A 14907-nucleotide genomic window follows, 5' to 3' on the forward strand; every position below is an offset into this window, starting at 1 on the left:
CCTGCTGAAAGCAGTACTTTCTGGAGGCCAACCTTTCAGACATAATAAAAAGTGAAATAACCGTGCTTTTGCACAGAGATTTCAGACAAACACTCAACCTTTCCAAAGGGCTCAGAATATCATAAAAGTTGTCTGTAACCATTTGATGTTAACGTTTTTAGTGCAAGTTCCTTTTGTGTCAAGAACTGTGGTACAGAGTATTCAGTCTATTCTTTTTATTGCAGAGTACTAATATATTCCACTAGCACAATAGCTACCATAAGAAAATGCATTATGTCTGGGATTGCACCAGCTCAGGGGGTACAGGCGTAATGATAAATCAGCGCCAATGAGTTGTGATTTCAAGTGACCTCAGACTGAAGCTACTATAATAAACAGAACGATATCACCATGGCTAGAATTCCACATGTTATTAAAGTGCAGACAGATTTCTTTTTTTATTGACAGCATTGCGCATCACTATCGATAACCCCCAGCATAGTGGAAGCTTAGACATAGAGCTGTTTGGTTCTGTACATGGTCTAGAGAGTTATATATCCAAGGATCCTTTAATTTGGATTTACCTGGCAAATTTGCATTATAGTCAGAGTGGGGTTTTTGTTTTTGTTTTATCTCATTTATTTGCTTTAGTGTTTTGATCAGATATAAGACAGAGTCAAAGTATTTTACAGTTGTTCATGCAAACTAAGTCATACTATTTACAAAATATATTCTGCCATGGAAGTCAAAACACTTTACATTTTAAATAATCTCTATTAAACACATACCTGTACACAGAGAGAGGGAGAGAGAAATTTGAATTTCTTCCATTGTGTGGAGACTTTCCCTATTACAGACTCTTTTGACTTCTCATCTGTACATGACCTGTTCCTCCTAGGGGCCGTGGGGGTGCCATTCCTCCTCCGCCGCCACCTGGACGAGGTGTCCTCACCCCTCGAGGGACCACTGTGACCCGTGGAGCTCTTCCAGTGCCCCCTGTAGCAAGAGGCGTCCCTACCCCTCGAGCCCGGGGGACATCAACAGTGCCAGGATACAGAGCACCCCCTCCTCCAGCCCATGAGGCTTATGAAGAATATGTAAGTACCCTCAAGTAACCCATTGTGGGGAAAAGTTACCTTGACTGGTTAACAAACTAAGCTCAGAAATATTTGCAGGTCATGTTTGTTTGTTGCAGAAAACAAATGTCATTTGCAACAGAATTTAAGCAGTGTGTTTAAATGAGAGTATTTTGAGAAAAGTTTTCCATGTACAGATATCATCATTGTTAGTGCCAGTTAAGTAACTTGTGTTGTAGAAGTCAAACTCACCTAAGGTTTTCTTATCTTTTAAGGCTTGGTCAGATTTCAAATGAGAAATAATTATAAACATAATGTGAATCATCTTATATTTGGTGAATTCTCTTGAGACACCATAAGATTATTTTAAAAAAACTCAGAAATATTTGACAAATATAATGTGATTGTGTTATCAACTGTTGTAATAATATAAGACCATGTGTCTGGTCTTTGATTTGCACATATTAGGTTGTCAGGAAAGTCATGACACATGTTTCTATGTTTTTCTGTACAAAAATGCATTGTAAATTTCCTGACAACCCAATACTTATCTTTCACTACATAAAAGATACGGAATTGACATAAAGAACTCAAAAAATGTAGAATAAACAGAGGAAATGCAGTGTCTCTAAGCATTACCCTCCCTTCCCATCTGCAATGTTTCTTGATGGTCTTGAACATCATTAGACCCTCCATGCTTTCCTTTAGGCAGTCAGTCCTCTACCTGTTACATTGTATTTCTGTCCTTGAGTCCATTTCTCCTAGATTGTGAAACTTATAAAAAGAAAGTTTCCTATTCACTGCCTAACTAGAGGAAATCCACAGTAAATGTTACATTAAATCAAAACTAGTCAGATTATTATCCCCTGAAACAGACTTATGTTTTGCCTTTAACCTCTCTTGAATGCCCATCACCTGATCTAGGCATTCGTTTCATTCAACCACACACAAACACGGGTGCCATCTGTGAATTACTGCTCATTTAATATTAACTCTTCAAGGGCAGTGACTGTCATATACTGGGCACTCAAAACATAAATCTTTTATTGACTGATTAACAATGCATCAAAACCTAACCCTAAAATAAAGTGAACATAGTTAATAGGTGTCAGCAGACTTCATTAACATTCAGTATATCTTAGTTATTAGGAATAATGTTACCATTTAATAGGAAACATTGACTAGTATCTGTACGAGCAAAAACAAAAAATGTAGAAATTCACTTCTATTGGAACAGATGAAATGTATTCAACTAAACTATATTTTATATACCAGGTATCAATATTTAAAACTGGTAGACAATCCTAAAACTGCAAAATCAGAAGCAAAAATCACATTGTACTTTGTAAACAAGTCCATAAGTCAGATAATGCAGGTACTAGCTCTGATTCCGCCATGTCTTGCCTGAGACATAGTGAAATAAGTACTTGTCAAATGAGTGAATTAAAAATTCATAGCGAGGGTGGGCTAAACCTTTGTTTTTATTTCCGAGGGAGGTTTTAGCTCCATAGTCATATCTTTCTTTCAAAACTTAAAAGAGAGGAATATCTTACAGGTAATAATGGTCAACATTGTTATTAATCAAATGATTTATATGACATATATGTCACTGTGAGAGAGAACAAGGTTGGCAAAATGAACCTGTAGTCTTTCATGTGCATTCAGTCTTTTAAAATAATTATTAAATTAATTTAATTTATTATTATTCTTATTTTTTTTAAATTTGTTATAGGGCATGTGTACTCACCAGAGAGAGTCAGAGAGAGAGAAAGAGAAAGCAAGCTGGTAGGTCCAGGACTCGAACTACTGCTGGCCACATGGGAGTCCAGTGCCTTAACCACCACACCATCTGCTGGTCCCTCATGTCCATTCGATTTTATAATGAATATATTGCTTGAATATGAGGCAAGGAAGAGTAAACTATAAAAGCATAAGGAGTTTTTGGAAACAAAGGTAAAAGGAGTGGGAGAATCATAAACCCACACCTCAGGTATCTGGCATTAGTCAGTCACCCCAGACTTTAGAAAGAAGTTAGTCAAAATTAGGATTAGTTTAGTTTGGGATCTATCACTTACTAGCTACCAGTGACAACAGTTGGTTATGAGGGAGTGTTTACACAATATAAACATGGTTATTGGGAATTTAACCCTAATGATAATACAGGAAGAGGTTAGTTTCCAGAGAAGAGGAAGTATTATCAGTTTAGACAAGTTCCCAAAATACATCTACAATGACATACCTTGAGAACAGGAATATGTGTACAGGTACTGTTTTTGAAAAACTTCTATATCATATTTTATTAAAACCTGTCCTATGTCATATTATTTTTATATTAAATTATTTTCTTAAAAACAATTCCATGAGTAAAGAGTTCAATAAATGACTGATAAACTGCTGGAAGGAAGCTTGGAAGTCCTCAATACCAACCTAGATTAACACTCAAGAGCTGCTACTCTCCACTCTAATTTTAGACTATTGATTCTTTTGTAAGGGGTAAGAAAAACAAAAGTTTAAGTGTCTCTATAACAAAATAATAGCACCATGCTGAGTTGATAGAGAAAAATCTCAAAAGAGTTCTTAACTTTTAGATAAAATTTCTTAGAAAAGGCTCACTGTATTATAAATCACACTATGAATCAATTCGTTCTTCAGACTTCCCTGCTGAGTCTCTGCATTAAGTTTCTGACCACACAGAATGTATGTAGGTAATCAGCTCCATTCCTTGCAGCTGGCCTGCCAAGAAAAAGCTCACTGTAATTGAGATTGCTGTTTAAAATCATCATTAGTATGAGCTGACACTAAAAAATAATGTAAATTTTAGTTTGTCATCCAACCTAACCCAGACCTTAAATAATTAAAAAAAAAAAGTATTAACATTTTGCTAGAAAACATTTGCATTTTATAGATCCATCACCATGACTGAAGTAGATCTGAGGAATTAAAAAACTGAATTCCATGAAAATTCTCATATAACAAAATATTAGCTGGTTCTACTTACTAATGGGTAGATAATATGTTAAGAGAGAGTAAACTAATGCTTTGAGTACCTAAAAGATTCTAGTTACTCTGTATTAATTTACTTAGTTTCAAGAGAACATGACTTTCAATGAGATTTTGATTTTACTATGTTAGTAGATAAGGAAACCGAGGCTTAAAATTGAGATGTACACCCAGTTTTCTGCCTCCAAATCCTGTGCATTTTGTTACATTGTTACATTGCATTTCCTCTCAGTAAAGGAGAGGTCCCCAACTCCCAGGCCATGGACTGGTATTGATTGGTCTGTGCCCTGTAAAGAGCAGGACCATACAGCAGGAGGGCCACCCTGAATGGTGGGAGAATGGGCAAAATTTCATCTGTACTTACAGCCACTCCCTATCACTCACATTACTTCCTGACTTCCACCTCCTATCAGATCAGCAGCCTGCATTATATCCTTTTTTTATGGAGAGTTTTTGTTTGTTTGTTTGTTTTTGTTTTTGGAGAGGTTTTTGCTATAGGATATGTGTGCTTGCCAGAAAGAGAGACAGAAAGCAAGAAATCACTCCCTGGGGGGTAGCAATGCCACAATCCCTTCTCCTCCATTCTCCTCTTGGGATCTTGGTCACGCACGCATACACGCCCAGTGTGAGTTTAAGCCCCTGGGTGTGGGACTCGAACTGCAGTCGACTACATGGGAGTTCAGCGACATAGACATTACGCTAACTGCTAGCCCCTTGGAGAGGTTTTTGCTACAGGGTGCGTGTGCTCGCCAGAAAGAGAGAGAGAGACAGAAAGAGAGAAATCACCTGCCAGGGGGGATGGCCATGCCACAATCCTTTCTCTTCTATTCTCCTCTCGGAATCTTGGGTACACACGCACACATGCCCAGTGTGAGTTTTAAACCACTGGATCTGGACTTGAACCGTGCTCAAGTACATGGGAGTCCAGCAACATAGCCATTACGCTAATTGCTGGGTCCCAGCATTATATTCTTAGAGGAGCGCCCAGATGGGACCACCTGCAGCTCATACATGTATATACAATTATTTGCACTTCATCCTCTTCTGATTACTAGTCAGTGTTTGAATCCCTTGGCAATATTAAGTACATTTTCTAGACTCTACCTAAATAGCTCCAACTACAGAGAACTCTAGACACTCAGAACCTCCAGAAACTAGACGCTAGAAGTAAAAAACAGCTGTGGTCAAGAAGATAATGTCTGTACTCGAAAAGACATACCATCGAGTGGAAGAAACAAATTTAATCCCATAATTAACATATCTTATGTAATTGCAATACACAAATCTTATTCTCCCCTCCACTACATGTCATTTTTATTCTTCACCCGTACATAAGATTTTATATATCATAAAGGCAAAAAGTGTTTCTTAAATTTATTTTATATTTGTAGTTCTGAGTAAAGTGCTGATAGTAGCAATTGAATTGAACCTACTTATGATATTTTGGAACAAAGTTATGCATAAGTATACTAAAACGTATACATGTTTCATAGAAATTTTAAATGAATGATAGTAGAACTTAGCATCTATTAAATACCTAATGGTAACTATGCATACATGCTCCAGTACAGGAAATTATTAGTGGTGGCTATGGATGTTTTTGAAAACCGGTCTGTTTTAACAGACCAGAGTAACAGTTACAAGTTTGAGAAGCAGAGGGGTAAGATAGGATATTCTTACAAAAGGGATGGTAAGGACAAAGAAGACAAAAATAAGCTTTTAAAGCAAATCTACAGAATTTGGTGAAACAGGTTAAGGCAGTAATAGAAATCCTATAGAAGAAAATGGACTGGAGTTCCAAATGACCTCAAAGACTGAGGATGGAACTACAGTTATTATAAAACAAGAACAAAAACAAAAACAAAAACAAAAAACCCCACCTTAAGTCAGCAGATAGCATAGTGGTTATGTTGCTGCACTCCCACATTGCCAACTATAGATCATGTCCTGGACACGGTTATGTTGCTGCACTCCCACATTGCCAACTGTAGATCATGTCCAGTACATGTTAGTGTGCATGCCCAAGATCATGGGAGGAGAATGGAGAAGAAGGGATTGAGGCATGACCATTCTCCCTAGGGGGTGATTTCTCACTTTCCCTGTCTCTCTCTCCCCTCAGGGACAACATCTGCCTTAAGACAAAAATTTCTTAAAAACAAACAAACAAAAATCCTGAATGCTTTCAGCAGAAGATAAACTGAAGTGTGAGAGAATGTCACCATTTTCAGTTGCTGGCTGTAGTTTGAAAAAGAGAAAGCAGACAGGGAATTTATGATAGGGAGGCTTACTGAGATGTGGCCTTAACTATGAGAATCATCATGGCCATAAAGTGTGAAGGTCGAAGATAAAGTTAATGGTGAACAATGGCTTTGATGACAAGTGGCTGTGGGGGGAGGTGTGTGTGCTGGGCATTTGCTTTTCTACAATTTGAGTAATTGCCATGTAAGTATTTTCTCAAAAATATTTAAAACCATACTATCTCTGTTGTTATAGTCACAAACAAAATTATAAGAAATATTTTGAACATTACCTTTAAAATTCAGTATTCAGAAATTTTAAAAGTTGCTTATTAACTATCAAGAACTATGAAGTATGAGCGGAAAAAATTTTGATATGTAAAGTAAATGTGGAAAAATGTAAAGGTAAATAAATGAAAATAAAATAAAATAATTTTTGTACATAAAAAAGAAAGAAAAATACTCAGGACTCACTCAAAGATGTGTTTATGTAAAGGGAGGATAAGGAGAGGTATAAGAAAGAGAGACGGGGGGGCAGTCTTGGGGAGGGTAGACAGTGAAGGATTGCTCTGAAGCTAAAGAACATTCTTTCCAAGACTGAGAGGGGTCTTATAAATATGTTCACATGGCCATCTGTCTTTGTTGCCCAACTATGTTACCTGAATCAGGTAAGAGCACGTCCCCACCTGTCGCATGTCAGATGGTGCCAGAGTGGGCATTTGTGAGGCGATACTAAAGAAAATGTGTTTCAGAAATCATTCAGTTTAGGCTTGGCAGAGTATTTTTATTCTTGTGATTTAGATATTGCTACCATTCTGTTGAGGAAATGATTCCAGGAACACTCTTGCCATCCCACCTGATGCCGAGACAGGAACGGAGGTCTTAGCGACTCGATTGTGAGCTATGTTACTGATGCAGGAAGGATGTGGTTACTGGAGGAGGAACACGGTTAGAAATGCATTGGGCTAGCACCTGTTCAGTGGGAAACTCTTCCATATATTTTCCTCAGCTGTGAAAGAGACCTGGTAGAGGTTTCCCTATATGTGGCAACAATGCTAACAGTCTATCTATAGCATAACCAGTAATGAGTTGTGAAATGAAAAGTTTTTGAAAACTATTAGTAATGACAATTTTTTCTCCTATCAACCAGGCTAGGGAGAAAAAAAAAAGCTTGAAGTTTTTTCTCCTCCCTGTGGGAGCTATTACAAAATCATTGTCTTATTAGAGGGCAATCAAAGATTATGCCTCCAAAACTGTAGGGGAAAAAATATAGGTGTATGTGAACTAACGAAACCAAAATGCATATTTATTCTGGATTTTGTGATGTTTGCAGTGTTTTTAGCTTTTAAAAACAGCATTTGGGCCACAGTCAGGGTACTGCACATATAGCACTACCATCTGGGTGGCTGGAAGCCACATGGGAGGCCTAGGTTTGCTTCCTGGGCCAACCTGAACACACCCAGCACCATTGTGTGTGCATGTAATCCTAGCTAATTGGAAGTCTGGAGCAAGAGGATCATGATATAGTGAGACACTGTAACAAATATCTCTATCTCTTTTTCCCTCTCCCTCTTTCTCTGACTCATAAAGAAAAAAGAAGTGGAATTGGTTGTGATTGCTTTTCTTACTCAAAATATTCACCTTTACTCTAATTTTGTACTAATAATCTTTCAATCTATTTCTTAGAGAAATGCAAAACTATACAATTTTCAGGCACCATAAACTGTATCCACCTAAGTAAAAGAAAATAATGAAAACATTTATAGGAAAATGAAGATGGCAGCAGGGTGGGGCAGAAAGAGATTGTTTAAAGAAAAAATGACTATATAACCTTAGTTTCTGGTACTGAAAGGCTTCTTCTTAGCTAGAACCACCTTGATGCTATTAATAAGGATGTTTTTCCTTCTGGGAATGCTGTCCTTTTAGCAAAGATTGAAAAAATAAATTAATAAAAATGAAGGATTTCTTAAGAGGGCCAGTCCAATGGGTTGGTGGTTAATGGAGCCAGATCTCAGCTATGTGGCTGACAGCACAGTTTGAATCCTGGTCCTGAAGGCTTCAAAAATATGCCAGGTACATGAGCTTGTGTGCCCCAAATCCACACAAGAAAGAGAGATGGAGAATTGTGATGTGACCACACCTCATCGAGGGATGCTTTTTCCTTCTGTCTCTTTCTTTCTCTCTGCCAAGCACATGTACTCTCTAACAACTATTAAAAGAAAAAAAAAAAAAAAAAGGATTGTGTGAAAAAAAAAGAATTGTGTTTTCAGGTAAAGACACACAGCTTCATCTGTTGGAACATTATGCCATAGAAGACATACTGTAAATACTTTATGTAAACATAAATATTAACAACATAAATATCTACTTAAATGCTCTTCTCCACTTTATATACTGATGTAGCTCTAAAAAGGCAGATAAAAACAGAAGCAAAATACCTAAAAGTATCCAAAAGTTTCTATTTTCCAAAGATATAGGTCCTATTTATTTTTAAATTACTTTACACTTACTCTAAAAGTTAATGCTCAGACATTAAAGAGGTGAATCAGGACACACCAAAAAGAAAAAATATAATTAAAATTCAGATCAATGTTATATGAGAAATTTTGGCACAGTATAATCAATCATGTTAACCTAATTTGTAAAATGCATTTTGACAAATGTTGAAGAAGTTTCTCTTTTCATCAGTCTTAACTAAGTCTATCGGCATTACAGCACATACTATCTAATTCAGCCTCTGAGGCATCTTTCCAGTAACAATGAGGGAACTAGGAAATTCACTGGTAAATCAATAGTCCTTAAAAGTTCCGTAAATGAGTTCAGGCTGCCAACCTTCAGTTTCATGTGTATGGAACATTTTTTGACAGGAGAGGGAAATAAGTATTAAATGATAATTGAAATCAATTCTTGTGCCATTTTTATAGAAGGAAAGATTATGAGCCTGATCTATAATGCATTTTGAGGGGAGCCACGTGCCATGGTTTTCTGTGTAATAGCCAGGAGCCTTCACCCAAAGAAGGGAGATTTTGATTAGAGTTTCTAGATTGAATATTTGTATTCCATTAAGCATTCTTGTTTGAGTTTCATGCTCTAGTCTCCTCTTATTAGAAACTTATTTACCAGAATGCATTGCAGGATTTTTTTTTTAATGTAACTAATATTTAAAATAACGGAAACATGCAAGTTTAATGAGATGTGTTGTGAAACTACAGGGTGGGCCTAGTACTATTGTGGTTCAAATGATTGTAGAAAGTGAGTGATATTTAAGTATTTAAGCACTATTCAAATATTAAATGATTTCCTCATGTACAATGTCATCTCTTAAAATTGTGTGCATTCTTCTACAGTTGAAACTCAAACTGTCCTTCTATCTTACCCTTTAGTTTTTGAAGATATTTTAGAACAGATGTGGATTCCTCTTTGGCCACAACACTCAGGATTGTATCCAAACCTGTTCTTATAATTACCACAATGACTCATGTCTTTTCTAACACTTACAGGGATGAATATAGGTTTCCTCTCTGTATCTTTTTGAGATGACTGCTAACTGCTGGAGAGTATTATATTATAAAGTAGTTTAAAGCTTCCTCCAGGCTTTGTTGGAGAAAAATAATACCATGATCTTTCTGTAGCAACTGCTATCCACATGAGGAGGAGAGCAGTGGCAAAAATGCCACACTACGATCTCAGCCTTAGGTAATTCTACTGTTGTTTCATATTTTTTTGGTAATATTATTAATTTTAGATTTTATTATTTTCTGTCTTTGTTTTGTACATATGGCCTAAGGTTTAAAAATGAAAGTGTGTTGAACTTTGATTTGTTTCCGTATGGTATGTCCCTTAAAGGTTGTGCTGGGTACAAATTAATAGTTTTATTATTTTTTCTCTTAGTTGTTTATAAGTTTGACTATTGTACCACTACAGAAAAATTAACACCTATGCGGGATGACAAATCATACCTAGAAATCCTAAAATTAATTTTTTCCTTTTGCTGGTTATAAAAAGCATTGTTCAACATGTTTTACCAACTTCAACCTTACAATTTTCTGGCAAGGAAAACTTTCTTTTGTGAAGAATTATTTATTGAATTTTATTTTTCATTATTTTTTTTCTTTTAATTTGTTATAGGGCATGTGCACTTACCAAAGGGAGAAAGACAGAGAGAGAGAGAGAGAGAGAGAGCAAGCAACCAGGTCCAGGCCTCAAACCACAGTTGACCATGTGCCCCAACCACCATCCACCTACTGGCTCCAGGAAACCTTACTTAAAAACAGATTGTCTAGATTGTTAGATCAAAAGCCAAATAGCAGTGACTGAATAGGATTGAATCACTTCCTACATTTGGGCTCTCTGCCATCATGGATTCCTCAAGCAGTAGAAAATAGAGGCTGCAGGGCCAGCAGATGGTGCAGTGGTTACGTTGCTGGACTCCCACGTGGCTAGCTGTGGTTGGAGTCCTGGACCCAGTGGCTTCAAAATCATTCTGGGCATAGGTACCTTCATGCCCAGGATCCCAGAAGAAGCATGGAGGAGAAGGGATTGTGGTGTGGTCATCCCCTGGGGGTGGCCCCGCTAACCCTCTCAAATTGTTTCTCTCTCTCTTTCTCTGGCAAGTGTGCATGCCCTATGGCAAAAACCTCTAAAAAAATTAAAAGAAAATAGAGACTGTTAAACTTTTCCTTTAGACACAGATCTTTGTGATTATTTTCTACATCTTATGAGCCAAACGACTTTACTAAGGAAACTGCAAATAATTTTGAATAATCACAGTATTTTAATTAGGACTATTTCTCTTTCTCGTTGAGTCTGAAAAATCATACTTTCCTTTTGTATGACACCATATTATGGATCAGTTTGGCAGACACTTCTGTCCTGTGTTTCTTAGACACCAAAAAGAGAATGTATTACCCATGGGTTTTTTATGTTTTACATCTTCCTCCAAGTGTTTATATTCATTCTTCTGCAGCATTTCTGACTTACATATGTTCATAGAGTGAAGTATTCTTTATTTGACACTCTCACAGATCTAACAGGGTTGAAGAGTTGCAGATACAGCTGATACGAGCGCAGCATAGAAGGTCTGGGATGCTGGATGATGAGTAATTTGTTCTTTCAGAAGACCTTTTCTTTCTTCTCAACATCTACAAGTGAACTTGAAAGCCTTTCTATTTTCTTCTAGTCTGAATGTAGGAGAACAGTAATACCTCCCATGATATGATTCAGAGGGATTTTATTTCACAGAGAATGAGAGAGATTTTATTTTGAATGCTTTTGCTTTCTTTTAGTGCAGCAATGCTAGGTGTTGTAAACTACTTGAAAATAAAAGCTGATGCCCTTTGTTGTAATTTAGGCCATGCTGAAATTTCTCATGGTTTATTATATTGCAGTTTTTAAAATAAATAATATAGCTGTGCCAGCTGGCGGGGTGGTAGTTGGGGTGGCTGGATCCCACATGGTCAACTGCATGGTTCAGTCCTGGACTCAGTGGCTTAAAAAACACCAAGCGCATGTGCATGTGTGTCCAAAATCCCAAAAAGAGAAATGGAGAAGAGATTGTGGCCTGACCATCTCTCACAGGAGTTGCTTTCTCACTTTCCATATTTCTCTTTCTCTGTGTCTCTCTCCAGTGACTGTACATGCTCACTAGCAAATTTAATAATAATATAGCTGAAATTTTTGCCTTTTCAGAAGAATAAATAACCAGCCAAAATAGTAAGTGGTGCCCACAGCTGATATATTCAGCTGGTCTGCAAAAATACAGAGTGTCAGTTGGTGTACATGTTGGTTGGTTGGATCTCAGAGCTGATTAATTCAAGCCTGAGCTATACTGACAATTAAATATATATCGAATCCCCCTGTACTGGTAAAATACTGTGAGAAATACAGCACAACTTTTTATAAAGAGTCTTCAAACAGTTCAAAGATTCTGTGTATTATGAAAAAAGTATGAATTGTAAAAATATGTCTGAAATTACCTCATACTTTAATTCCATTTTCCATGATCATTTTGAAGTTCTTCATAGTCTGGCAAATAGACAAATTAAGCCAATTAAAATTAGAGATCAGAAAGATTCCTTAGCCATGCCACTGGAATAATTTTCTAAGCCAGATGATTACACTGCTCCAAACCTCTTGGAACTTCAGAAATTCCAGTATTCTGCCTGTCATCATGTTGAATTTCCTCATAGTCTCCTGTTCTCCCACTGTGCCACATATCTGTGGAGACAGTTGAACATAACCTAAAAGGCCTCATCTACCTATCTACCTGTCTCTCTGATTTATGCAGAATATTCTGAGTGAAAAGAACATCATGCATTTTTGAATCTTATAAAAATTCTTATCTGGGGGACCAGCAGTTAGTATAATGGCTATGTCACTGGACCACAATGTAGTTGACTGGAGATCAAGTCCCAGACCTGGTGGTTTAAACTCACGCCGGGTACATGTGTGTGTGTGTCCAAGATCCTGAGAGGAGAGTGGATGAGAAGTGATTGTGGCATGGCCATCCTCCATGAGGGAGTGATTTCTCACTTTCTGTCTCTCTGTCTCCCTCTGTCTTTCTGGCAAGCACATGTGCCCTATAGCAAAATCCTCTCAAAAAAAAAAAAAAAAGTCTTATCTGGTCTTCTACTTTATTTTGATATTGAATATATTTGGTTCAGAGAGCATTAGTCACACAATTGGCAATGCCAGTCATTGGTTTTCTGATTCCCTGCAGTGCCTTTCCTGACCAATATTACGAAGAGAAGGGGGAAAGCACAAATGCACTTACTCAAGTCTTCCAAATTGCTAGACCAATCATCTGGCACCATGTAGGGCTGAGTTTCAAGCTTTTCTATAATTTACAGTGAGTAGGCTTAGAGGATGACATATGAGAATATTTGACTCCAAAATTCCAAGCAGATCCACTAGTAAGATTCTTGTTGCATAGAGTTCTCTTGCTGTCTTGTCTTTTCTTAGAAAACTCATGGCTTTCTAGAAGTGTCTCTCGCTTTCACTCTCTCATTTTTTTTAGTTGATAACACTCCTGAAGAAACAAATATTGATGTTTTATCAGACTACTTTATTAACTGGGTGTAAAGTAGTTATTATATTGCCTGGAAATCCCATTAAACTAAACATATCTGTAACATTTCTGATTTGCTTTGCTTTGACTCAGTGAAAGAAGTTATGAGGTCTATACTGCTATCTCTTTGATATAGAAAAAAGGTGGGAACTTGGAGAAAAATCAACTTCCAATCCTCTACTTTATAATGGTGAGGTTAGAAAATACTGGAGAGAGCCAGCAGGTAGCGTGGTAGTTAAAAGACAATGGACTCCCACTTGTCCCACCACAGTTCTAGTCCTGGACCTGATGGCTTGAGAATCATACCAGGTACATTTGTGTTTGTGTGCCCAAAATCCCATGAAGAGAATGGAGGAGAAGGAATTGTCACATGACCATCATTCCTGGGGGGTGGTTTCTTGCTTCCCTCTCACTGTCCTTCTCTCTGATGAGCACCTGTGCCCTATAGCAAAGACTTAAAAAAATTTAAAAAAATAAAAAATACTCGGGAGATTGTATGTATGCTCAATTCTTTGCAAGTCTAGAATATTAATATTGGGAACATAAACAGCAATAGTAATAATGATACAAGAAACAATATAATTGTGTATTTATTATGATCCACATACTAGGCAAAGTTCCTTCCCTTCTGCATTTAATTTTGTTATAGTCTTATAATGTTGGCATAATTCCCATTTACAGTCAAGGAAACAGATTGAAAGATGTTAAATGATATGCCCAAAATTACCTCCATAGTAAGTAGCAGAGCCAGTATTCATAAGTTTGATTCCAAGGACAGTAGAACTTGAAAGATGAGTTGAAGCAAAAGTGAAGAAATGAGTTCTGGAAAAAAAATACCTGGAAGAGAATTTAACAATTAAGTTGGTTGTTTAGCAGGGACAGGTTGAATGTTTCCAAGGTGTCGGAGAAAAGCTATACCTCATGAAGATTAATGTGGCTGTGCAGGACAGCAGGGACAGGAAATGCCATTGGAAGTTGACATAATAATCTGAACAGGAGCTGAAAAGGAAGAGGGACGGTGGGAAACATAGAAGTTAGAATAAAGGAATTAGACAAAGTCTGGGGCTCATGTCACAATTTTGGTTATTGTACAAGATATATATAATCTAAAAATAAAATGTTACCCCAATATTTATTATACCTTTTTTTTTAAACCATAAATATTGCTTCTCAATCTAGCTACATTATGATAAAAGCTTCAGTTAGGTTAGATGCTAGATGGTAGTACAATAGTAAAACATAGTGCTCTGAGAGGTTGCCTCATGTGGGAAGTTCTAGGTTTGTGTTCAGAAACCTCTTCAGTATGCCAGTCATGCATGTACCCAACATCTTGGGCTGGCTGGAGGTGGGGAGTAAATCATGGTGTCAAGACCCTGTTGGGGCTTGCTCTCTCTCTCCAATTCCCTTGAATCCCCTTCCCCTTTTGTCTCACTTGTGGAAGAAATAAACATCTACAAAATTGATTTGTTTTCCATTAATTCACTGAACATCACCACAGTATATACAATGTGATTTTCCATCCAGAATACACTGTATATAGGCTTAATCA

The 14907-nt window shown here is 37.1% G+C and overlaps 1 protein-coding gene across 1 annotated transcript in view; it reads left to right on the plus strand.

The window, feature by feature from the left end:
- The window catches only part of KHDRBS2 (KH RNA binding domain containing, signal transduction associated 2), a 528464-nt gene that overhangs the window by 300338 nt on the left and 213219 nt on the right, over positions 1–14907 (plus strand). Inside the window, exon 6 of the mRNA XM_006149188.1 lies at positions 878–1076. Coding sequence (XP_006149250.1) covers positions 878–1076 — 199 coding nt within the window. The remainder of the gene's footprint in view (positions 1–877; positions 1077–14907) is intronic.

This window comes from Tupaia chinensis, unplaced genomic scaffold (genome assembly GCF_000334495.1).
Source record: "Tupaia chinensis unplaced genomic scaffold, TupChi_1.0 Scaffold000256_1, whole genome shotgun sequence".
NCBI lineage: Eukaryota > Metazoa > Chordata > Mammalia > Scandentia > Tupaiidae > Tupaia > Tupaia belangeri.